This window comes from Ciconia boyciana, chromosome 8, assembly GCF_034638445.1.
Source record: "Ciconia boyciana chromosome 8, ASM3463844v1, whole genome shotgun sequence".
Classification (NCBI taxonomy): domain Eukaryota; kingdom Metazoa; phylum Chordata; class Aves; order Ciconiiformes; family Ciconiidae; genus Ciconia; species Ciconia boyciana.
The window spans coordinates 48837337-48864749 of NC_132941.1; the positions used below are offsets into that span (position 1 = coordinate 48837337).

The 27413-nt window shown below is 36.7% G+C and overlaps 1 protein-coding gene across 1 annotated transcript in view; it reads right to left on the reverse strand.

Moving 5' to 3' along the window:
• The window catches only part of EXOC6 (exocyst complex component 6), a 96790-nt gene that overhangs the window by 63158 nt on the left and 6219 nt on the right, over positions 1-27413 (reverse strand). The window contains exons 2-8 of the mRNA XM_072870798.1: positions 15321-15492; positions 13985-14032; positions 13780-13870; positions 12824-12869; positions 4581-4785; positions 3161-3316; positions 2079-2147 (exon numbers count right to left, since the gene is read on the reverse strand). Of these exons, the coding sequence (XP_072726899.1) occupies positions 2079-2147; positions 3161-3316; positions 4581-4785; positions 12824-12869; positions 13780-13870; positions 13985-14032; positions 15321-15492 (787 nt within the window). The remainder of the gene's footprint in view (positions 1-2078; positions 2148-3160; positions 3317-4580; positions 4786-12823; positions 12870-13779; positions 13871-13984; positions 14033-15320; positions 15493-27413) is intronic.

Genomic DNA, 27413 nt, shown 5'->3' on the forward strand with positions numbered 1-27413 from the left:
TTCAGGCATAGCAACTATTTTAAACAGATGTTCTAAAGCAATCAGCAGAATACAGCAACAACTCTGATGATTCACTCACTGAATAAGCAAAGGAAAGGCAAGATAAAATATACTGAAGCAATGCATTTGTTTTGCCCAGCTTCCAAAAGTTCATGAGTTTATATCAATAGAAATAATAAATCAGTTCACGCTGGGTTATAAATTCTAGGAATATTGCTCATATATCAAATGTAGTTTCACACTATAGTTTAAAAGGTAACATTACATGCCAAGAGGATCAAGGGTGTTTTCAGCAGAATTTAAATATACAGCATCTCACATCATATATGGGCTAAAATAAGCTCTTCATATATATTGCCCAGAAGTTTCTAGTCTAAAGAAAGGTTACTTGTCAATAAATACAGTCTATGCTTGGTACGTATGTATCTTGCAATCACGAGGTTGCAATCACAAGTTGTGTAGTATTCTGAGGTACATAAAATCCTACTTTCTTCTTCAATATGAAGAAGCAGAGTAGAAAGTGTTTGTCCTGCATAAAAATAGAATATTTTCTACAGCTTCGTAGCAGAGAGAGAATTCACTAAGAAGGTGACATTTGCTGTGAGATAAGTCCTTGATATAGAAATGTAATGAGTAGCCACCTGGTATCAACTCCCCTCCTTTGCTGTCATCATGAAGTTATCTAAACTCCAAAAGAGATGGTTTAGAACAGGAGGTAAATGAGAAAGACTCCAAGAAGTAGTTAACACACAACTCTTGATAATGCTACCATGGCTTACTAATTAGATGACATTGGCAGGAAAGACAGAAGCCCTATTCTGAAGACATCAACAACCCTTTTTTCTAAGGGGCTAAAGGCCTTTGATATCAGAGAGCACTCCAAGTTGTTTTCTGTCTCCAGTAAATTTGGAAGCTGGCAAACTTTCCATGCAAACCCAAAGAGCATATCCTTGGATCAAGGATCCAACATCAGGATCCTTGTCAAAGTGAAAAATATAATCACATATTACTTTTAAATGCCATCTGTCAATTTTACTTCCTGTTCTTTTATTATACTAAAGGAAGAATAAGCAGACGTTGTCAACTGGTGTATTTAACTTTACACATTCTTTTTTATATGTTATTTCATACTTATTTCCTCTGTAAAAAGAAATGGTCCACTCTTTTTCAATAGTTCTGGCAGCCTGTCTTTCTGTCCTTCCTGTTCTTTCCATTGAGATGAGTAATTACTGACATAATTATTGATGCTTTTGTTTGGATTCTTTCTTTAAAAAAAAAAAAGTAACAGTGAAATAACACTTTAAACATTATTTCAAGATACAAGCTTTCATGTTACACAGCTGCAAGGATTCAATAGAAAGAAGATAACCCAGCCTCAATACTTGAAGCCAGGTCCAGCTGAGATTGTAGGATTAGCAATACTTAAAAGTACTTCATCTATATGGCCCTGATATTTATTCTGTAAGTAACCTGACTTCAGAAGTAACTGAGACATAGGAAAGGTGAGAAAATAATAAACAATTTGTTACCAATTTCCCCCCCCCAAATTTTCGTCCTTGTTAGCTTGTGCATTGTATCTCTTTTACAGCAGCTAAAACGGGCTACTGTGTCTCTCCCACTGAATCCAATCTAATCTGCCTGAGCACAGTTTGTCACAATCTCCAGTTTTTGCTTGCTATTTTGCTCTACTACTCTGATTTCCACAAGATTCAGACTGAATAGTCCTACGTTTTCTAATATTCACCATATCCCCCCAAACATTTGGGTAACATGGAACACTTGGGGGAACTGCAAAAGTGCCGATACCACTATTGAGGCAGACATGCATATTTTACATATATTCTTAAGAACACGTACGTAATCAATGCCTTGCTGTGTGTCCTTTATTATACATATAAAATAAAACATGCAGTTGTGCTCTGAGTATCCATACTCTACCCATCTCATCTGGTTCACTGAGAACTACTACTACTAGAAGCAATATGCTTGCTTGGAAACTATTAGAGTATGAAAAACACAAGAATGAACATTCAGCTTCAAAAAGTAAAATATCTTTTTGAAGTCACCTTAATACATACCAAAACTGAGTAGATGTGCAAACACCTATAGACTGGAGAAAAGTCTACAAGATCTTGAGCAGTTAAAACCTGAAGAAAGAAAGGAAAAAGAAAAGTATATAAAGCATAAAAACCATATAACCTGCAAAATGTGATACATTACCAGCAGAACTTGTCCACTTAATAAATACTTCATACGGCATCTTACTGGTAAGGAATTATCCCTTCCTTTTAAATTCTGTTTTAGTGCCCTTAATGTTACAACTGGTCAGTTTGGTTTCTTAAAATTTGGAGATTTAGGGGACAATTAGTAGGTTTAGTAGAGTGTCAAGTTAGCAGACTGATGAATCTAAAGTTCAGATTAATATGGAAATACATTGGGGTTGAATACAAAAGCACGACCAAATTAGGACCAGCAAAAGCCAACTCTGTTGACAGGTTTTATGGCTACTAAAACTACTGTTTTCATAGAAAGTGGTAGAAGGAGTTTGCTTTAATGACTTCAAGAGTAACTGCATCAGCCTTTTTGCCAGTAATTTCAGGACCCAAAAATGGGTGGGTTCTATCACAAGAGTAAATTTATTGCTTGACTCTCCCCTCCCTTTGTATTACAGTACTAGATTTCATTTGTGTTAAAGACCAGACTCCTTGCACTGTGTTTTCAGAGCACCAGATTTAAAGGTCTAAATACTCACTGTTTTATTCAGTTTCTGAATGCTGAGTATTTGATAGCCAAAAGAGTTCTAACACAAGCTGAAGTCCTCAACGCAGAAATGCTGGCTTTAGCAATAGCAGAATATTCCAGTGGGCCACATATCATTTACAGTGGGCAGGTACTATGTAATGTAAATTGCAACTGAATTCCAGAATAATTATAAGTTTGAATGTCCCCAAACATGATGCTAAAGCTAGCATTAATAGAACTAGTATTTTGGCACTATTTTTCTCCCCGTAAAATGCTGATCTGGACTGGTGTCCCTTGAAGGTGTTCTCTGGTCCTTCCTAACTAACGCTGACCACCTACAGACAGCGTACTGCAAGTTTTGTCAAATAAACCTACAAAAATCACTTTAAATAAGACATACTGATTAGTGTAAAGTTACCTCTTCTTCTTGTTCTTCATCTTCTTCAAACGTTCGCTTCAATGTAATTTCATTCTTGGATTCCAAAATTCTGCTTCTACCTAAATGCATATTCCGACCATAGTTTACATTATTCTGCTTCTGAAGAGCGGTACTAAAGGTTTTCTGCTGCTGTGCCTGTTTTAAAAGTAGTACCAATAAAGAGGGATGTAATGCAAATTTAATCACTCATGAGTATATGCTATGACATGAAAAACAGGTGGTACTATTGAACACACATCAGTAGAACTGCAAGATGTGTGTTCTCAGCCTACACCGATGATTTTGTCCTCAATCGATTTGGGATGATAAATCAGTTCAATAGCTAATTTCTGCATAATTTTTCCCTAATCCCCAGAATGCAATTTTAAAGGTAGAAAAAACTAAAAGAGTAATCTGTAGTTTTCCTGATCATAAATTGCAAACAGATAATCAATATTTAAATGAAGTACAGTTATCACAGAGTTTCCAGCTATTTGTTTGCTGTCTTCAGTTAAGCCCTAGTGAGTAGTCAGCTGCAGAAGCCAAATGCACTATATTGTCCTTACTGTTGAAATAAATGCAACAGGGTAGCACAGTATTATCTTGTGATTAAGTTTCATTTATAATAATCAATGCTGCATTTTACAAGAACTTTAGATGACAAAGTGGCAACCCAACCTGAACTCTACTCAACAAAAAGTCAAATGAAAACTTTACTTGCTCTCCAAATAAATTTTAAAAGCATTAACTGCTTTAAAGCTTGCCCAGTACCAGTGCTTTGAAGTGGCAGATTATTTTGTGATGGAGCAGGCAAGGGCCACAGCTGTCCCAATCTCATCCTGGCTCTCACCTCAGTCCTCTGCCCTCTCCCCTGTATTGTGCCCTTTCTGGAGGGTAATATGCCAATGCCATGCCCTGTATTAGTAGTACTTTAGAAAGAAACAGGCAGTTATCTCAACGTTTCTTTTAGTCTTATTCATCCTTGCCAGCTGGCCAGATGGGCTGCTCTTTGTTTTTGTGTAGTAGCTGCTGAGTTACAGACTGTCTAGGAGTTGACTACTGAAAGTATTTCACAATTTTTGCAACTTCAGACATACAGCATTTCTCCTTCCTTTCCCAAAGAGGAAACTACTTCTTGTCTAGGACACAGATACAAATTTGGAAGGAAAGTTGGACGCTACTGAGGTGTCACACTGCTGCTTCCTGTGTTGGCCAGGGATGGCTAGAATTGATAGCTTCATGTCCAGGAGAAGAAACTACCCAAGATGTTAGCAAGCATTTCACAGCTCTCCATCTTTACTCAAAGGTCTATGTGATGACTATAATCCTTAGACAAATCTTTTGGGCTAACCTGAGGCTATCGACACTGATATTTTCAGTAGATAACAGGACTGAAGTCATCCTGTTAAGGTCGGCTTACCTGCTTCATGGCAGTTTCCCCAATTCTGTCAGAATGCTTTCGAATACTCTCTAAGAAATCCTTGAGATCTGACATGGATATTTCTTTTATTTCTTCACGCAGTTTTGGAAGATTTTCTATCATTATCTGGCAAAAACGGTATTGGCTAACTCTAGGAAGATATAGATTTTCTAGCTGTTCCATTGTTTTTAAAGCAGAATAGTATCTACAAAGAGATTAAAATCAAATTATGCAGCTTCTTATCAAATTTTAATGAAATACTTCGTTTATCAAATATAGGATATCAATATCATACACGCAATCAATATGTATCTCTAATGAAATTACTCTGTTCTTTAAAAAGTTAACAAACAAAAGGTCATCCATATAATGCTTTAGTTTGGAAAAAAAAAAACCAGTGAACTGTCAGAGTGACTCAGTCAAGTAAAAATTTTAAGTAGGCTTCTACAGTATTAGCTGTTGTGATCCATAGATTCCTGACACCACATGGAGCATCTTGCAGAATGGAGGCACCAAAGTCATAACAATTATCTTCCCATCTAGATTGAATTTATTAGGGTTTTTAATGAGTTCTTTTTTCTGAAACCCAAATTGCCAATCATCCGACATCACAGTATATGCACTAAACAATGAAAAAAATCTTGGAAAAGTGTGCCCATATCTATCTGCCTTCTTTAGGTACATGTAAACATATACACATCCACACCCACCCTCTTTCCACCATCCTTAGCTGGAAAAGACATGTATACACTTATCTCAAGCAATATGTTTTCCAGCTGTATATCATACTTTGCTGTAAACCATGAATCTATTTACTCTTCTGACAAAATACAGTATATCCCACCAAGAAAACAACTACTTTGAACAAGCATTAAGGTCAGAGGGTTTTAAAAAAAACAAACCAACAAAGACTCCATAATTTTCTCTATTATTCCGTGTTCTGTTAGCCTACAGACTATTTGTAGCAGAAATATGGAAGATACGGCCTGAGAGGGGGGAAAAAACAAAACACCAAGAAATACTTCCTCTCATGTCCATACACTATGCAACATTCATAACTATGTTGTGAAATTTCACATAAGGGACAATGAGTTTAAAGAAACACTCAAGTTAAAACTAAGCGTAAAAAGTGATTTAACTGCAAAATAAATTTAAAAAAATAAAGACTCAAACAATTTTGACAACAGAAAGCTACCAAACACTGAGACATCAACTCTATCTATTACTACAGTTATCTACTTGTCTTCACTCTCAGTTCTCTCATAGAATACAGGGGTTGTGGGGCCAAGACTTACTTGCTAAAACCATTTATCAACTTCAGGCCTGTAGCACATATGTAAAATTTTGATGCTTTCAGCTGATTTAGGGAAATATTTAAAGAAGAAAAATTTAATTGAGGGAAATTGGTTTTCCATGCTTCCTCTTATAATCAGTAGAGAGATGAACACCACAAGGAGATGATTCAGAGCTGAGTCAGGCTCCTATATGCCTGTTCCTGAAGTCAATACCCTTGTCTATTTTATTTTCAAATGTCACACAGCCTCCTAAGGCAGAATGCTTGTGAAAATTTTTACTTTATTGAAAAGATGAAGCAAAATAGAAGTAGGCCAATTGTGGGATAGACAGCTAAACTAAGACGACAATAAACAGAAACACCATGATCAAGAAATCTGTGATGTAAACAACATTTTAGAGAGATGCAGCAAACAGGTTAAACATGAATAGGACAGCAATTAGTTGTAGATCTGACAATAATTTTCCTTTATGCAGCATTCTTACCAGCCACTCAGCCCAGGAGGCTTTCAGAAAAATGCATTTAGTTTGGCCTATTATAACAGAATGAAGTGAACTGATGCTTTCTAGACTGAACAGGAAAAGTAGAAAAACTGAGATCAGACTGAGTTAACTTGCTGTTAGTTCCAACCCTTTATTTCCACAAATACAGAGTAATACCCTTAGCCCATCTGTAGCTTTTCATATTATAACCTTAGTTCCTTTTTCTTCCTGAAAGTCCTACACAATCAGTATTGGAAAATTACCAAATCATCTTGAAAGGGAAAAGCTGAATATGAGCAATGTCCCTTCAAATGTTCAAGAAAACCTGGAAAAGTGTCCTTTCCAGTTCTTTTGCTTCGGGATATTACTTTGTAGATATAGTGAGTAAACACTTTCAAGCTGCTGGCTCCCCTTCTGTAGACAAGCAATAATAAATTATTAATACTTCAGTCATAACTTCTTGTTCCATTCTGAAATAGACACATTGTTTTGAATTTTCTCAATCAAGACATTTCTAAGCTAACAGTGCAGCACAGCTGGAGGATGGGAAAAATCACCTCTTTTATTCCAGAACACAACTGCTTTCAGGAGACTACAAATAAAGAGGTTTCAAGTGTAAATTAGGAGCATTTGTTTATTATATACTTGGTTTATATAAAATATACATAAGGCAACAGGAATGTTGCAGATAAGAAGGGGTTTGGGGGTTTTATGTGTGTGGGTTTTGTTTTTTTAAATAGTAAATGACCAAGAGTGCCACATGGTGAGACTTCTGGGGAATACAACCATAATAGCATCAAAATCGAATAAAAGGTTTTTATTTAAATTATATGGATCAGCTTATCAGAACACTGCTAGTTCATCTGGAAGGTCTTTGACTGCTGTCTCCAAGATCAGAATTAACATAATCCATTTTAAATCCATTCTAGAGTCCCTTACTAATTATATATATATGGAGCTCAGGACCTTGTCCTTTTAACATCTGTTCTGGTAAAGCACTGAAGTCTTATTAATTTGAAGGTCATCTGCAGGTCAGGATTTAAACTAAAAAGTTTTGCATATCATTTCATGGAATGATGCATTTGTATATTTTGCTTTAAAAACATTCCATAGATTTAACTCAACGCTGAAGATTTTGACAACAATATTATTAGTTCCCATCATATATTATCAATCATATAAAGTAAAGATTGCCTATTTGACTATAAGTGAGTTAAAGAAATATCTTCAATGTTATTTTTTTCATATAAATATAGCAGTTCTCTGTCTTTCTGAGCTAATCTTGTAAGAATATGTTCCCCAACGCAAAATTTATAATATAAGCTTTGAAAGTGAAGACACAAGTTTGAAACACCAGTAGAGGTCACGTGATAAGACTGTCCAGAACTGATCCATCTTGTCATCAGAACCAGAAAACTATAAGATGGATTTTACTAACATCTCCAAACTACAAAAAAGGAAACTTCTAAAACCAGCAAGAAGCAGGACTGGGCAAAAAAAACCCAAACAAACAAACAAAAAAACAACAAAACCCCCCAGAATATTAATAATAGTGTTTTGCATCATCATATTCTAAAATTGAGCTGGTGTTTTACAAAATATCCAAGTCCCAGGCACAGAGTAGTCAGGTCTGTATTAGAATTTGAAACATCAACATACAAAAAATCCAAAAGAAAAAGAAACTGACCTTTAGTGTACACAAAGAATTAAGTTATGTTTTAAATGACAGAGAGAACTTTTAAGATTTTTATCAGTGGAGTGTCATTTGGAGGCAGTTAAGAGAAATAGCATAACTTACTAAAAAAGCCCCATCAAGTTAAACTAGAGCAGTCAAGAAGCTACACAGGACAGGAGCAAGATGAACTTGAAAGGCTGTGAATTTTACTGAGAATAACGCATTTGTGCACAAGCCTTTTGAGTAAAGAAACGTGTAGTCAACTCCCAAAATTTCCTGATGAAAAAATCAAGAGGAGAGACAATAACCTTAACATTCTCATTTTATTTTAATTAAGGAAACAAATTTAATTTACAAATTAAAAAGTGTTCTTCTCCAACTTTTGTGCTTCCCTCAGAGCCAAATACTGTATATTCCTGCTTACTACATTTCCATTAGGTAAATATGAAAAACTTTTTGTACTCTACCAAACAAATTTAAGGCAGTTCACTGGAATTTTTCAGTAATACTGTGGAAAAGTCGCATTCACAGAGATCTTGAAGATGATATATTGAAATTGCAATTGAAAACCTTTCACCACAGGAACAACTATTTATTTATTTTGTTTTTAAGTCTAGTTGCCTTAACAATTCTAAACCTAATTGTTAAACTTCCCCAGCATACCAGTTTTGTCAGTTGCCCCAAAGGACCATGAACTGAGATCAAGGCACTACTAACACTGAAACTTCTGTAAAGTGAGTCAAAAGTTTGATATTTCTGAAAATCAGATTAAAGAGTTGTTGTGCAAAAAAACCCAAGATCTGTGGAATATCTTTTTCATCCATAATGATGTGATATGAGATTTTTTTAAAAATATAAATTATCGAACAAATAGGGCTGTGAGGACAGTGAGAAAGAAAACAGCTGACAGTTCAGTATCAAATATACATTTTGATGGGGTTTTTTGCCAGATCCATGATACCTCTGGGAAGTATTGATCTGCAGTTGGTAAAATACAGTGCTTCATTTTGACCTGGTTCCAAAACAATGCAGAAAATCAAAATCAAATCACCCTCAGTTATATCTGTTCCAATATCTTTCCATACAGACATGGGTAGAACCAAATTATATAAATTACGAAGTTTCCATATTTGCATCCTTTATGCCTTCAGGTTTATTTGAATGCTTAGAAGGTTTACGCAGAGAAAGGCTGCATGACTGTCCCAGTGAGATTTTATTAACCTAAAAACTAATCAACTCTGTCTTTCCCACAGTTCTGAAGAAAGCTTATAGTAAGGTCAGAAAACAAATCCAAGTCTTTCAGGGCAAAAAGTTCACTCTGAAAGACCATAGTCTTTCTTTAGTCCTTCTCACAGTAGGTTTGAGAAGATTCAGCAACAACCTCAGCAGATTGATTTATTTATTATTTTCATTGTATGGCAGGTTTGGGGGGTTTTTTGTAATACTCATTGTGGAAGAAGACTTGCAAAACCACCAGTTCTAACAATTCCCAATTAGATCACAATCTCTTGAAGCAGCTGGGAACTTTCTCCAGAGACACATATCAAAATCCAAATGCACAGGTCATGGTAACAGAGCTGTATAAAATGTGTGAGATCTTATCTCCGACTTAAACATCTAGGTAATTCAGTCTAAATGCATAGCCCCCGCTAGGTGTTTTGGAAAGCAGAGGAGAAACCACGTCTCTCCCTTGTGCTTCCTCAGCTAAGACTTTAAACCCTCCATAACTCTTTCCACCCAATTGTCTCTGTTTAGAGCAGATTCTGCGGTTACTTCCTCTCACAACTATAGTTCTTGTCAACTTGTGTTATGCATGGCTCAGGAGACAGATAAATAGGATACAGAGCCTTTGACCTCTAAGTCATCAGTTCAAACGTAGCCCATGTTCATAGGGACCAAAAGTTGCTATCAATAGATGGCTTTTTGGACTCCTCAGTAAACCTCCATTCCATCTGCATAAACCATTATGTATTCCAGACCCCAAATCCTGCATGATCTTAAAAGGTGTCTGCCATGGAGAAAAGGAAATGGAATTCCAATCTTTATCCTAAAACAACTGTCCCCCAAAAATATAGAATATCCACACCTTCTTTCCTTTAAACATTAGAAATTCATAGCGCAAGACTGTAAGACAATGGAATAATGAAAATATATTCTAAAAGGCGTCAAAAGAAAAGTCTTTTTTTTAAAAGACCAATGAAAGCTTGGCTGTATTAACAAACCTCAGTGAAGGTCTATGAGAAAAATTATCTTTGCCTAAAATAAACATTCCTCATTGTTTTGTTAGGACAGGGATTGTGAATGCTCCTCTCTCTGACTCTTCCAGGAAAGCTTCACAGTAAAACTCAGGAAGGTCAGTTTTGAAATTGCTTGTACCTGCACACATCAGCTATCAGGTCTTTGCACTGATGCTATGGATGTCCTTGCTATTGCTCAATCACTTAGTGATAAAGGCCAGGATACACTCACTCTTTGGATTTGTTGCCTGCTAAGCCACAAGGAAATTACCATTTGAATTACCTGCAAGTTCCATGGGATAGCCACCTCTAGGCTGTATTACAGGGAATTGTAAGTCACAGGCAAAGTAGTAACTGTAGCATAGCTAATGAATGAGATATCTGAGCTGGAGCAGTAGCCTGCAGCAGAGTCTAAACCTTCTGCACTCCATGTGATTTCAAGGTATGGTACATCAAAGCTATGGCATCTCCCCTCTCCCTTAGATCTTTTTATGGTATAACAATGACATGTCCAAACCCCTCAATTCAGTATATCACCCTTTGACTTTTAAGACTTCCTGTCTGGCAACTCCTTCCACAGGAAAATGATCAGATCTGAATCTCTTAAATAATAGAAATTTAGTTTCAGATTTAAAGAGTACTGATGATTTCTCAGAGAGCACATCAACCATCAGTGGACTCTACAAAACTGCTAGTGAACATGGAGTCAAAATGCTAAAAGCCATCTGCACTTTTATCTCACCTAAGTGATCTCTCCATGATGACATTAGGAACTATAAGCTCCCTTGCAATTCTAAAACCGGGATGCTGCTTGTCTTGCCTGACAGAGCAAGGGAATGGCAGAATGCAGGCCTTGATCCCAGTGTTTCCATATTTTCAACATGCTAAACGTAGCACACTCTACAGACCACCTTGCAGAAGGAAGCGGTGCGATTCAGACAGCACACCCTGCAGTCTGTTCTCTGACCAGAGTAGCAAGGGCACTGGACCATTTATATCCTTCTGCTGAGCTGCTCCAAGAGCACTGCAACAACATGCTGCCAGCTACTCTAAGCAGATGTCAAACCAGTGTCCTGTTCAGAGGAAACAGTGTATAGTAGTCAAGCTGATAAGATCTACCACGCTGGTTCACATCTAGCAAGTTTTGATTGTAATAAGAGACAGCATAGTGCCACAGCTATTAGGTTATTCTTAAAGCTCTTCTATTTCTGCAGAAGACCTCCCAGACAGCATGTGTGCACAGGTATCATGTAGCACATATACCACTGTTGAAGATGCATCAGATTTGCTGCAATGCTGATTGATCTCATGTGTACAGTAGATGTGATGCATTTTGGACATGTCTGCACACAGGCTTTAGAGCCAATTTACTCATACACAGTGGCCATTGTTGAGGCTTTTCAGATGTCCAGCGGCATGGCAGGAGGTGTTTGCTACCCAGACAACAGAGATTCAGACGAACAGTCCAAAAGTAAATCTGGGTTACACAGTAGCCCTGTAGACACCTGACTATGCACAGCTACTTCCAAATGGAAACATTCAGGTCCAGACAGACTTGTTAGCAGGAGCTCCCTGAAGTGGTGCCAGGGAAGCGAAGAGGCAATGACAATGAGCATGAATCCAGTAAGGGAAGACACAGAGCAATCAGTGTGACTCAGGCTGTATGAAAAGCAGGCAGGGACAAAGGTAGCAATGATGCTGTAGAAATCAGGAAGAAGAAAACAGCAGCAGTAGTATTCCTGGGGTGGGTGTGCATGAGGTGCAAGGCAGCAGCATCAGCCCCAGTGGGATAGGATGACAGCTATAGCAGGGGCAGGGGCAGCCAAGCTGCCACGGAGAGAGAACTGGGGATACTGGGGTTACAGCAGCAGTGAGTGGCTCTCTGAGAAGATGGAAAGTGAAGACACAACAGAGGAAGGAGCAACTGATCACGTACCAGTTAGAAACCATTATTCTAGAAATTTATTTTAAATTATGGTTTTAATTTTTTTTAACAAGTCAGTTTGTCACAGAGGGGAAAAAAAAAAACCAACACATTTTCTGCACTTCATTCTCATAGTCCCATGTACACAAAAGATTAGCATAGAGACACCAGATAGGTCTAAGGAAAGGTATATGGAGTGAAATGTCCTTCTTTCTTGGATTATGAATTTGATTTAAATACATCATGATAGATTAATCAGGTATTAACGTACTCTGAAAGATCTTTACTCCCTAAGGATCTTATTACTCTTGATTCTTAAACTGTTTTAAGTATTAAAAAAAAAAAAACACTTTACTTCACATTTTAAATCATAATTTCACTGCATGTCATGCTTATTTAAGTAAACATTATTTTTCATGGCAATCACTAAGCTCCTAAAAGTCTTTATATTTAATATAACATTTGTTCACTTGCAGTGACATTCTTGAAACCCAGACGAGGTATTATGAAAAGAAGACCATATGTACCAAGCTACAAGACTTAGAATACTTACTTGTCTACATTAGCGTTTGCTATTCTATCCATTTACTTACAAATGTTATATTTTACTCATAGAAATAAGTTCACTCACCTTTTTACATTCATCTGTTCTTTTAGTTTGCTGTACATTTCCAGCACTGCATAAAAACAAGCAGATTAACCCATGGATCTTATTGTGGCTTTAGTTAATAAAAGAGGAAAATATATATTGTAAAGGACAAAATAAACCATAGAAAAGGATATGCTAAATCTACCTTATTTAATTCCTACTGTAACACAAATGTGATAAAACTAGCAAAAAAATATTCTAGAATGCAGCTAAGAAAGAAAAAAGAACTGAACTCTTAACAGCTTTTAAATGAAAAAGAATTAAGATTAAACAAACAGTAGACACTATATATCAAGCATATTCATTCACTTACTATGTATCGTAACTTCATCTGTATTACCAGTCTATGACCTGTCTCCATTAAATGGCAACAGTACCACCTACTGTACTCATAACAAGTCAACAACAAGACTTTACAAAGAAAAATTCTCATAGCTGTTTTACACCAATATCACGAACAGGATAAAACCCTTATAGAGCTGTGTGCAATCCTATATTACCACCCTTCTGAAACATCATTTAGAGCTCTTATGTTTTATTAAAAAAAAAAAGCCTGTAATGATACAGAGCTAAAAGTGCAACATTGAAATACAATCATTGGTATTCTCCCTAGAATTCAAACAGTAAAACCCACCCTCTTAAGCAACAAATTCATTGCTTATCCTATTAAAAATGTTACTTCATTTAAAGCTGTATGTGGCTACATTGTTTGCATCATTTATATCTGTCTGTCTTCTCACAAAGTGGCATAATTGCTCTATGTCAAATATTGTAAAAGACATGGAACCTACATATTGACATCTTTTTAAAACCCGTTAATTTTTTTGTTAAACTGGATGTTACAGGACCACAACTTAAGAAATAGAATTATTTTCCATTTTGGCTATTGTGACTTACTTTATTTAATTTGCCATCACATTTAGCTGTAGGTCACTCACCTGGAAGACACAACTGTAGTTTTTCCACAACTGTTGTAATATTCCGTTGCTGAACTCTACATCGGATTATTTCCTCTGTTTGGGCTATCACCTTAGAGATTTAAAAAAAAAAAAAAAAACAAACCCAACACAATTAAATTATGCAAATAAATGTAATTTGCTACAAATATTCATAATGCCCATATAGGAAGCACCATTTTCTCACCTCTTTCCCAGCATCCTGAAGCCTTCGGTTGGTATCAGTAACTTGGACCTTAAAAATAATTTCACCTTTGTTAGACAAATATGCATATATTGCCCTGATGTGACTGCTCACCCTTGTAATCAGATCATGCTTCATGAGAAACTTAGAACAAAGAAATGCAAATTCAAATTAACTCTACAGCTTGAACTTGAACTTTTGATCGCAAAGGGCTTTTGTTAACTTCAATTACTTATGACAGTTCTTTCTAACAGATTCTGTGGCAAACTTCTCAAATTTACTTGGGATTTTTGAACTTTCCTTGTTTCTGTAGGTCTGTCAAACAATTCAAATCATTGACCCAATTGACCACTGGTCCCTTTTTGATAACCTCAATGAGCTCTATGGGCCATTCATTGTCTGTAAGAAATGGTGATTGCATTTTATGGTAATTAAACATTCATACTTTGCTGAATGCAAACACTGGGTGGTTGATTAACATCAAACGTGGAAATCTCCAAACCACAGCAACATTTTAATGCTGCAGGTGCAGGCAAAGCTCGACCTCAGATTTTCCCACATAGTAAGTGACTCATTAGGTCATCATAATAAGGAAGCACATTCTAGTTTATTAAAAATCTCATTAATTTCTGAACAAAGATGCTCAATGACCTCATTGACGCTGTATTTGGTCTCTTGTTATCTGAATATCCTTTATATAATGCTCTTCTAATCATAACCTCTGATGAACTATGCTCATTCTGTCTGGTGTGCATATTTTGCTTTCAAAAGTGTAAAGAGAGCTAAAAGGGACGGATCTCATAATTCACTATTCTGCGTTCTGATTTGGGAGTAAATCTTAGTTCTTATTTCTAATGAAAACTACTAACCACCTACTCTCCTACCCATTACAGAATAAAGAAAATTTATTTTTCATGCATAATTGCAGTATTTTTATTTTTCTAATCAAGATTTTAATTTTTTCTAAGGTCTGACATATAAATGCATGATTAGAAAAAGATCTATATAAGAAATATTGTTTTTACCATTTGTTGTTCTTTACCTTCTGAGAAAGCCTTTAAAAAGGGTAAAATAAATTTGGTAACATTTTATGAAAACATACATTTAAAAAAATCAGAATTAAACCTAATAAAATATTCAGCTTTGTAAATGTAAAGTACTGGATCAGGCAATACAGCTTTAATCACAAATCCTAAATAATCCACTTCTAAAAAATTGTTGCAAACATCAGAGTGTATGTGATAATCACTAAATTCTTATTCTTCAGTAAAAGAGTCAAGTTGCTTCTTTTATATTCAAAGACAATGATATATGAAACTCTGAAAAACTAGTTCCTTACCTTTAATTTTTCTGCATCAGCCCTAACTTTAAGAAGTTCTGTAATAGCATCCACAAAGCCCTGATGGTGAAAATTGCACATCTTTTCTATTTCCCTGTCATGGTTACGTATGCAGGCATCTAGTTTTTCCATAAACCTCTGATGTGCATTTGGTTGGTCATCATATACAGACCTGTTAAATACAAATAAGAAAAATCGAAGTTTACTTTTTCCCCCAGTTAAAAATAGTATGCAAGGATCTTTATTGAAATCTCTCTCTTCAAAAGAAAATAAAAGCACGCAAACTTGATGTTACGGTGGCATCATTTGTGATCCACTCCACCAAAATCAGCATTAAAAGAAAGAGGTGGTGCAAAACTGAGTACTGAACCCAGCCCTTATGGCATTAATCCAGGTGCTTAACCAGTTACAACATGGTTGACCTGAGCCTCACTGGTCTGTTATTTAAGCCCTAATGCTCAAATACGGGTACCAAAGAATCAGTTTCTCCGACCACCTCAAATAGCATGGATCGCTTTTCCATCAAATTCCACTCTTTGCTAAATATAAAGAAGTGCAAACATACAAATTTGCTTTTCTGGTATTCCTAACATTAGAGTTATCCAACTAAATCAGGGTTGGATGCTTCCAGCCAGAATGACCGGAGCACTGTGCGGCAGCAGCCAGACTCCTGGTGGAAGGCAATCCCCACTGTTCCCTGCCTCCTCCTGCCCATGCTCAACATCTTGTAAAGCAAAGCCATGACGTGCACATGCCTAAGGCTGCTACCTTGGTGGGATCTAACTTTCAGGAATGGCTAAAATCAGGTCTTTTGGTTTACTTTACTAATTGTTTGAATAGTACACCTATAAACCTCAAGCAGGAAACATGACTCCAGGAGAAGTTACCGGCATAGCTTGTTGAGCTGCATCAGAAATAGAAAGCTGCATGGAAAAATGCTCAGCCATGAGAGTGAGCAAAGGAGACGGGGGCAATTTAAAGCTTTAGATTTTAGCAGAGGAAGCAAGAAAAGAGGTATCACAAAGAACTGTACTGCAAATCAAAGGTATGAAGTCTCCCAAGAAAGGTAAGGCAAAGGTAGTTCCAAAATTTGGTTAATAACTTGATATAGCAACAACAGCAGACAGGTAATTTTTGAAGAAGCTTTTCAGATAGAATGAGAATGACAATACAAGGATGATATAGTCATACATATACAAACATGTTTGTACTGCAAATTACAAGCGTTTAAAAAAAATCAGATCAAAACTTTAAATTGCCTTTTTTAGCCTCTAATTTCCTTTCATAATTACAAAGTTTTCTCCAGAAATCCAGAAGAAGCTACTTTAACAAAAGTGAAAAAATAATCTTAAGATGGGAGAAAAAGAAAAAAAAAAAAAGGCTGACGTTCCAATGGTCTCAATGTTGCTTGTAGAAGTACAGTCTTAAGTTCAAGACCCAGGCAACAGTCAGTCAAAGCCTCTAAAACTCTTGAGTAGAGAGAAAGTACTTCCCTACTGGTCTTCTCAGAGAAGTATGACTTCCCATATTCTTCAAGATCCTCTTTTCAAATGAGACAGCTGGGCTCTGCCAAGATCTGGGGTCATCATTACCCATTCAACAAACCTATAGCTGAGTATCTGACAAGAACTTGACCTTTCAAGGAAGAAAAGGGTATAGAAGAGATTGAAGAGACTCTTGTAACTAGATTCTTCATTCTTTTTGAGTTCCTTTTGACCTTGGACAATACACTCAGAGAAGCAACTGACGACAGAGAAATGAGAAAGGTAATAAGCTGTCCTACATACCAAAGGAAGAAAGCCAATTCCTGATAGCCTGCTTGCTATAGATATTTTCTAAGGGAAAAATCTATTCAATAAAATATTCCTAGAATATCCCCCTTTTGCTTATGACTGATAGGAAAATAAGGCTATGGTACTGAAAGGCAGGCTCTTTCCTCCAAAGTGCACCAGGGGAAAATCCAAGGTTGTTGACCCATGAAGCGGTTCACAAGGCGAAAAACAGCCCTCACCCTTTCCACCACTGCAGTTTGAAATGACAGGGGAAGGAGCAAATGTGTGACAATCAGTCTCTCCTCCTGAGGTTCCTGTCAGACTGCCTGAAAGGGATCCCTCAAGGCTGCCCAGGACAACTGAGGTTTAAAGGGCTGTGGTGGAAGATCATGAGTGACCCACACCTGCCAGTGGGAAACACCTGCACCCAGAACCTGGTGCTGGCTGGAGGGAGAAGCAGCAACCTGGCCTGGGAGGAAAGAAAGGTGCAAGACACATGGTCAGCATTAAGTAAGCTCTTGTTAGGCAACCTGATGTTCTGCATCTGAAGACAGGGAAGCATGTAGACCGTATCACTGTTGCCTGTAAAGAAATGAGAAAAAGGCTCAACAACTGATGTTGTAGTGCTCCAAAATACACAGTATGAGCTGGTTACATGAGCGCTGCTTTGTTTCTGTAAGAAAAGGGTCAGAGATGTCGGAACCTACAGGGTGGACATAGAGGGACATCCACCTGTCTCCAGAGTTCCTCGAGAAGAAATAAAAAGATTAGGAGGACCAGAGGCATCAGATAGTGCCTTCAGAGATACCGGGCATGCATGACCTTCCCCTGAATGGGCTGCACTCACCATCTATACTGCACTGGATGCTAAAGCAAAAACCAGCAAAAAGTTCCATTTATTACTGCTTCCTTGAGACTTTCATTTAAGGGTGGAAGGAGTCTCCAAGTTTAGATCTCCTTTCAATGTTCTCAAAGGGAAGTGAGAAAGGAGTATCGTTATCACAAAGACAGGAGACTTCCATCTACCACTGTGAACTCATAACTGTAAGTTGTGTAACATAACTGTAAGTGAAAACAGTAGTAAGACACAAAGACCAAACATACAAGACTGTAAAAAGATGGTGCAAGAGGAACTCCATACTTGAGTTTGTACCACCAAACTTTCTTTGGCGGTAGCAATGCACTGTCTTTTTGGACTTAGTTATTGCCCGATGATCTTGGGGTATCCAGTAGCTGCAGTTCAGCATGGCTGTCTTGATACCTTTTTATCGATTTCAGATCTGCCAACACTGACAGACATGCTGTTAAAATACTGAGAGAGGGAAATAATTTGCCATCAGATTTATCTTTAAAATGTTATCAAACAATTCCAGACAACATACCCAGAAATTCTGGAAGCACACACAATGTAGCATAGGCAATATAGTATTCACTGTTATAAGAATCAGTATTTATTACTTTTTCTCAGTATTAAAGCTACTTATACTTCAGTTTAATGACAATAAAGTACTGATGGATAATTCTCAGGGGTATTATCACAATATTTAATTCAAAATCATACAGGGAATAAATGTTTAAAATTGAGGAGGAAGAAATAAATACTGTGTACATCCCAACACACTGCCCTAACCCCAAGATTAGCCTACCTTACTAAAATAAGAGTTACTATTTTATGTTCTACATTACGCTGTTTTCTGCAGGGATACTAATAAAATGGTGATTGGTGATCTAAAACAGTATTTTGACAGAGCTCCTTAAGATTCACTACTAGTATGAATTCCATATTAATTACATATGTAGACAGCTCCATCTTGTGGGAACAGTAACAAATCAACCCTCTTCAGCACACTAGTGAAAAAACTGAGGCAGAACTGCTTACCTTTAAAGAAATAAATCATCACAGTATTTAAAAGAAATTCACACTCTATCACAACTCTCTGATCTAGGTGTGAAGTAAGAAGACAAATTAAACAAGTTTACTAACTTTCTTAAGATGCTATAGTCTTACAAGACTATACACATGCTATTTCAGACGCTTCACAAGGAAGTCTGACCTAAAGCACTGGCCTTTTTGAAGTGTAAGTGTACGAGAGAGCCATGCCATCTCTGGCCATGGACAGAAATCAGGCTTTTTCTCAAAACCGCAAACACAACTGAGGCGATGCACACCTGATTTACCCATTATAGAACATCATACATAGCACAGTATGGTTTATTTCTGATACTGAAGCTTATTTTCCGTACATACATTTCAAAAATTACCTACACATATCTAAATAAAGTAATTGCTACCTTTGAATAATTATCTGAAGGTGTACATTTCAACAGATTATGGCACTGCAAGCAATCCCGATAGCAATTCCACACTTTTCAGAGTTAAACTAACTATCAGGCAGCCAAATAACCGTATTGCAATATCTTGGAGAGAGACATGGAATCCTGAAAGCATCCTATAGATAATTCTTCCAAATTACAAGACAAATTTAACAGAATTTACCACACACACACAGAGTTCTGTTGGGAAGAGAGTGAGGAAGCAGTAACCCTTCTAGATGCACTTCTTCAGGAGACGACTACTACATGCAACTACGTCTACCCTAAAAATCTCTCTCTCACTTTAAGTTGCTTCACATATGTCAGTGGGAAGTGTCATAAAAAGGGGCAAACATGCCTAGGCTATCAATAGAAATTTTACATGTGTAATATATAGTTCTTTCAATTTTTGTTTACATTTATACATTTCTGAATGAAGAACCCCAAGGATCCTTTTCAGCTTTATGGGCCCCTGAAGCAGATGCCGGTGGTCTGAAATATAGCACAAATCTGAACTGAGCAAAACTGAAAGACGTGATCAGTTCGTATTACAATTGCTTTCAACCTATGATCTATACAGCTACAGACAACCTATAGACAACTAGTGGTTGATTCACACAGTGAAACTCTGAAGAGTAAGCTTTTTCTCAGTACGAGTCTTCAAACTGGAGGGGGGGGAAAGGAGAAAAATCACTGATATTGGAGACAGAAGTTTGTACTTTATTTTGGCAGAAAAAAAATACACAACATACCATCTTAATTTTTAATCTGGAATGAGAGAACATTAACTTGAGTGACTCGTTAGACATCAATAATGATAATCAGTGACAGGGCAGGTACTATTTTCATTCCTAATTGATGGGGCAAGCCTGGCACCCATGAAGAGCACAAGCAGAGATGAAGGATTTTTCTGCTAATATGTAGCAGGTTATTTGTTTATATTTCCCAGAACTCTGTATATAGACAGAGAGACTTTTTTTTCCTGACTCATCCCAACAACTGGACAATATGAGTCATATTAATGCCAGTCTAGGTAAACACAAGATAGGGCAGAAAGTACTCGAAAGAAGAAAAAAATTAACTAGGAATAGTCAGAGACAGCTTAACCTAATGGAGAAAGATGTCTCAGTCACTGGCTCAATTTTATTGCAATAGGGATATTTTTATCTTGATCTTTTCTTACCAGCTGGGCTGAAGGGAGAAAGACAAGCATAAACAGATTTGAATTCAGGTCTCAATAAAAAATGAAGGAGAATTTTCAGATATGCAACCATTTTCCAATTGAAGAAAAGCAAACAAGGTTACTTTATACCATAAAAAAACCTCCCTAGAATTTTTATTTCCAAAACTGAAACACAATATGAAAAATATGTATTTAATAGGTCTTATTGACAATTTCTTTGTGTTTTGCAAAAATCTATTGAAGCACCAGAGGGCACCATTCTATGCACAAAAATACCAGCCACTGAGTAAGCAAAAAGGCTAATCTCCAGAGAGCTAAAATTCAGGCAAGAATTGTAAAACCTAACCTGCCATGAATTCTACCTGACCCTTCACAAAATAATAATAATTTAAAAAATCAATTATCCTCAAATCACCTGATCCATTCTATAATGACAACTCCATACATATGCATTATCACTCTAAGCCACTATCATAGATGTCTTCACAAATGGTTACAGTACAGCTTCAAAAATATACTTCTGCTATCATTTAATATAAATATTTTCTGTGCATGCAACCAGGATACATGTCATTAAATGCCTGAGTGCAAATGGAATTAAAAGAGGATCAACATTTCACTAAGGAGGAGGGAAATAAAAAGTTACAGGCCAAAAAAAAAAATCATAAGCCCAGAAACTAATGTAATACATTGACCAGACTACTGGAAAGGTAGGCAAAGGAAGTGCATATAGACTAGTAAATGTAAAAGGATAGGAGCCTAAAAATATTTTTTGAGAGTTCAGCAAATGCCCCAATTTGCTTTTTCCCTCCTCATCCCCAGTCTTCACATCTATGTCATCTTCCCACTAGAAAATGAGAATAATCAGAAACTTGAACACAACTTCCACTGCCATCTACTTGGTGGGAGTTTAGCATGGTAAAGTGAATGGCAAGAGTAATCAGAATGAGAACTGAAGTAATTTTGTCCCTTATATCTATGGCAATAGCTGTAACTTTTCAATGGTAAGCAGAACTGCTCAGGTACTCAGGCTTCAGGCAAACATGAACTTGAAGAGTTTATTTTATTAAAAATAAAAGCTCCATACTTTCGTAAGAAAATAATGATTCAGAAGATAATATGAATTCCTAGTTGGTGATAAATAACTCTGTCAACAATCATTACTAAAACTGTCTATTAGATAAAGAAAAAAATATTTAACAAATCCCTTTTGGGTTTTAAAAAAAATCTATTATTTCTTGAAGGTTTGGGGGTTTGGTTTTTGTGTGTGTGTTTGGTTTTTTAAATGGGCAATAATTCAATTTTTAATTGCAACCCATATTCAGGAGAAAGATCTCTAGGCTTATGAAGCATTACTGTAAATTTTTAGAGTGAACAATTCTCTTCCTAGTAATCATTTATAATAATGGGTTCTAACAGCAGCAAGGACTCTTAAAACAGATCATCTATTTAAAAAATAGCAAAAATACCAATGTCAGAAAATAGAGAAAAAATACCGCTCTTTTTACAGGACAAAGTAGCTCCTCACTAATGACTTGCCACCTTCCACCATTTTCACACACCCCCAACCCATCCTGTTCTGTCCCATTTCTAGGACAAATTGCAGGTTCCTCACCCCTGCCTACACTGCCACAAAGTCTTTCATTTCCTGATTACACAAGACATATGAAGCAATTAAAAACTGTATACACACATTCCTTTCAGGGTGCTGATAACCACTTAGTTAAGTGCCAATCAGTTACATCTCCATGAATGCTGTGATGATGATAGGAATTACACATACCTGCACAATATTTGTACAAGTTTGACACGGAACGTAAGCCTGACCATGCAACTTCTGAACTGCAAGGGATGCAAGAGAAAAAGATTCATCTGTAGAGCTTCAGATTTAGCATTGTGGAAAAAAAATAAATTTTTAACTGATCACTTTGATCAGTTAAACCAAGTCACAAAAAAGGAAACTCAGACATAAAATTTTTATTCTGTTTTTCAAAGTAATACTTGAAACAAAACAAAACACACGCACACAAATAAACCAACTCTCAAATGAAAAAACTGTGCTTGTGGAAAATCATGTTTTTAAAATTCATATCTTGCTACCAAAGCCAATTTTGTACTGACGCTAGAGATTCTCTCAACTAGCTCCCATACACACATTGCAAGAAGTGGCCCACTAGATGTTTCTCCCCTCCCTCCATTTCTCATTTGATTGGGGGGGGGGGAGGGGGAAGATATATTATTTTAGAACTTTAGAAATAAATTTCTAAAATAAAATAATATTTACAATTCAAATTTGCATGATGTGTTCAGTGGGATTGATGCAAGCACAAAACACCAACCACGCAAATTAAGATTCTGCCCTTAAAACAGACCTGTCATTGTGACTATAACCATGGCATCCCTAACCATGATACTGTATCACACACTCCATTTAAACTGCAATTTCACAGGAAACACTGCAGAAACTTCCTTTGTCCTACAATATACAAAGATATTTTCTGTTTACACAAACTGCAAACTTCGTAGGGATTTTTCCATGGAGTAATTTCATATAGGTTGCTGCATACACCCTAAAAGCTTTATAAAATAATGTCCAGGTGTTTCCTGTAATTCAACTGGAGTTATGGTAATAAGCACGTTTCTTAAAACCTAAGCAGCCTTTCTATGCCAGGCGCTACCTAGGGTCCAGTTCTGCCATCCTTATTCATAATTACATCTCACCACTGTATTTAAAAGATCGCATTACATGCCAGAACAACGTAGAACTCAAGCTATGGCCTAATCAGAGAAAAGATTTTATTAATCTTAGTTTAGCTGTTATGCTTTACTTGCCTGGTTTTCCTGGATGTGCAATTTCTGTGAATTGTTCTCACTAATAGTATCCTGTTTCTATGAGCAGGAAAGGGCTGAGTACAGTTTGTTAGTTAACATTACTTCCTATAAGCAGGGTCCATATTCTGTAGTAGCAGCACTACAGCAGTCATTGTTCATGCTGGATAAGCAATGGATCACACTGATGGCTGTTAATGGACATCCTCTGCAGCGAAACATGAACTGATAATCAGTAAACCCAGATTTGCAATAGACTTCCTCCTTCCTGTTTTTACACTGCTGACCAAGGAGATGCCTCTTCCTGCTAAGCCTTTGTGCGACTTACTGATGTATGAAGCAAGAAACTGAAAAACAAGTGCTGCGCTACTATTTTTTTTTTCTAATTTTGTGTTGTAATAGTAGATAAAAAAGACAGCAAAGAAAATGCCAGCTTCACTCACTTTGGTACTAGCTATCGCCACGTAACAAATGCCAAGTTTGCCCATCTGTTTCATATACCTAAATGGATACAGTGGACGTAGTTGGAACCTATGTTATTTCATAGAAAATAAAATAAGAAACTTAAGTCCATATAGCAGTATTCTTATCTTCCCTTAATATTTCCACAGACTGTAGCAGAACGGAACATAAATTGTTCCATTTTAGGAGCAATGGATTAATCTATAAATGAAATTGTGAGCTTCTAAGTTCTTCTTAAAGATTTGATCAGATTTCTATTACACGTGTCCCAGAAATAATTAGCCATCTATTACAACCTATAGCTAATCTGTCTTCTTTATCTGGGGCACTTTAGACATAATCTTCAAGATAAATACATACCAATTGTTTTGGTAGAGCCTTCATGAGACATATGAAATAGAACACAACATTTGATGTCACAAATGTCTAAGTTACTTATTTCAATAGGCTTTGAATACCAACACTACACAGATATAAATATATTATTTTAGAAATCAAGAAGTTCCAGATTAAATAAAATATCCAATAATTAAAAAGTTTCAAAACCAATTGGATTAAGAATGTATTCTATTCAGTACAGATCAAACCAGATAATTCTTTGATGTGTCACACTCCTCTGCAAGCATATAACCAAAGCATGTATTTTCCAATAATTTTATTCTATTATTTTTTGCTAACTCTATGAGCTCATATCGCCTATACGTAAAAAATCATCGTGTATTTCTCTCATGCAAATCAACAGCCTGTACTATATGTTTCGCACATGTGCATCTCCCAGGATCACTGAAGAAAATGAAAGATTACTTTTAAAAAAAGTCTGGTTTTAATTCAAAAGCCCAACTAAAACTAACTCACAGTGTTTCTCTTTGTTGGCAAGCAACTAACAGTGTTGAAGCAACTGACTTCTACTACTCTGTTACCTTACTCCAGTCCTCTACCTGCTCGATAAACAGACTAAGTGGCAGAAAATCTATTCATGCCTTAGGGAAAGGTGACACTCCAGTATACCACAGAAACTCCACATTTCAAGAGGAGGTAGCACACACTGGCTACCTGATTACAGTTTCCTAAGTTTATGAAACAAACCAGAACAAACATATAGTATAAAACAATACCAACTACGTTACTTTTATGTTGAAATTATCTAAAAACAAAACTCAGAAGAAAAGGTTGCCTTGCTGAAATCAATGGGGTAGAGAACCTTCAAAGTCTCTCTACGCATAAGGAAGTGTGCAAACTGTGAAAGTCCCAGTGAGAGCTGCTACCAACAGAAACATCTAAATGCCTGTAATAGAAAGGAGAGTAGAGCATATTAAAATTGAAATACACAATACTTGAAAGTTTAAACACTTCTTTTTGAAGCTGAAATGTCTCAAAAGTATCCCCCCTAGGTACACATACTACAGTATATGCATTATTAATTTTGTATTACTCTGATTCATGAGACAATTGCAAGTTACACTCATTGCAGTTTTGCAAGCAGATTACTTTCTCTGAGACATACTGAAAATCCCACTCACAGTATTACAGCTGAACACCTTTCCCATGCTATATCAAAAAAAAAAAAAAGTCCCAGCCCTCTCTGCAGGTCTCTAGTGCAGAACTGTTCAAAGACATCTTCTAGGTCCTCTCTGTCATACCCCAAGTCTTTCCATCAAGGCTGATGCACTCTAAAACCTGCTTCTTTCCTCCTTGATACCTCTGTCAGTGATTAAATTCCCTACTAGTTTGGTATTACTGGCAAAGGTTGAGGTACAGGAAGGGCTTCAGCCAGGTTCCAGGAGAGATCGTTAACTCCTTCCTGCATAGGACACAGTTTCTCAGGCATACAAATAATTTCTTAGTAGACATGGACAAGATGAGGAAGAGATGCGTTGTTGAGCATACTTTAAGCTGAACATCAAATTGAACATGATGTCATTGTTTTACCAAGGTCTGTGGTGACAGGGATTAGGTTTGGGCATTTCAACCACCACCAGACAATAGCCAGAAAGACTGGCAACAGCTAGATTTTATAACTAGCCATAGCAAGCCCTGCAGTAAGATAAAATCTAATGTGATTACTTGATGTTGATGCAAAGCTAGGTTGATGTTTTCGAACGAGTTAGTACTTAGTAGTTTACTACAACCCATAGAAATAGTTTCCTATTTGCAAACCCATTCCTGGCATTATCTTAGAAGCATTATTTAAGAAATATCAATCCTCATAGCTTTTTATTAGCTCATTTTAGTAGTATAATCTATAAAATGCAGCATGACAAAACTTGCTTAACTGCAGCTACTGTAATTTCAGCCTTGTATGTGCAAACACTCTAGCACTTACAGGTCAAAAACAGGCTTGTATTTAATTGAATTATGCTAAGGCTCCTCAGGTAGGCATCTGTATTGAGGAAACTGCAAAGTCTCTGAGCAATGGTTCAGCAACGCACACAGAAAGCTAGAGCACAGTGTATGCTGTCAGCTTCCAAAAAAAATCTGCAAGAAAGTAAGTACCCATGTGACTGGCATTTGTGAAGTATGTAAAATTATGCATTTCCTATGCATATGGCAGGTCCAAAATCTGGGTCAACAGACACTAAATAAAATCAGCTTGAGGAATAAGTCGATAAAGAAACGGCATGAATAACAATTGTCTTTCCTGAATTCAACTGACGTAACAGTGAATGAGCTGTTCATATAATGAGAAGGTTAAATTTAGATGAGACACAATGATGCAAACTGCATGAACCACCTATCAAGTACACTATTGTGGATCTCTCGGCAGATGATCCCTCTATTTTAAAAGCTTTAATGTATTTTGAAACATGTTTCCTAAACACGGGAATAATTTCAAGATCTTTGGTAATGCTTGTGAAATTGGAGAGAGCTATTTCAGAAGTATTATTCACATAGGTTACCAGTTAGGTTAAAGCTTCACTTGGCAGTTGCCCATTTGGAAAACACTGCAAAAACTGAGTCAGAAGCTCATGCATGAACACTTAAAAAGATCAAGATAACCTGATTTGCAGACACATATGTCACAACAAACTTAATCGGCATTGAACCTAAGGATTTTCTGCATAACAGAAAAACGCAGTGCAGATATGATTACCCACAAACAGTTTCAGACTTTATAAAAAGTAGAGTACTATGTTGAAACTTGCAGCAATGGAAGGGAATCCTTACCTTCTTCTAAAATACTTTTTGCCACCAATGGCAAATCTGCCTGAAATATCAGGCTAGCCCACAGAAAAATCAGAACTGCAGTTCTGCCACTGAATATATAAATGCCAGATTAATCAGTCTACAGCATGCACTCTTCTTATGCTGTTTTGACTCTATGTGAGGGACTAGCGATAAAAAAATATTGCTCCCTCACAGCAATATACATGGTGACGGACCTGCTCACATAGACAGTTGCTTTATCTGACTGTTGTCTTTCAACTTAAAGACTCAGAATATCATCAAATCCTGCATCAAGTAACAAAATCTGCAACCGATACTACAAGCCAGCCACTGGTTTTTCAGGATACACTGTTCTCAGCAAGCAGGCTA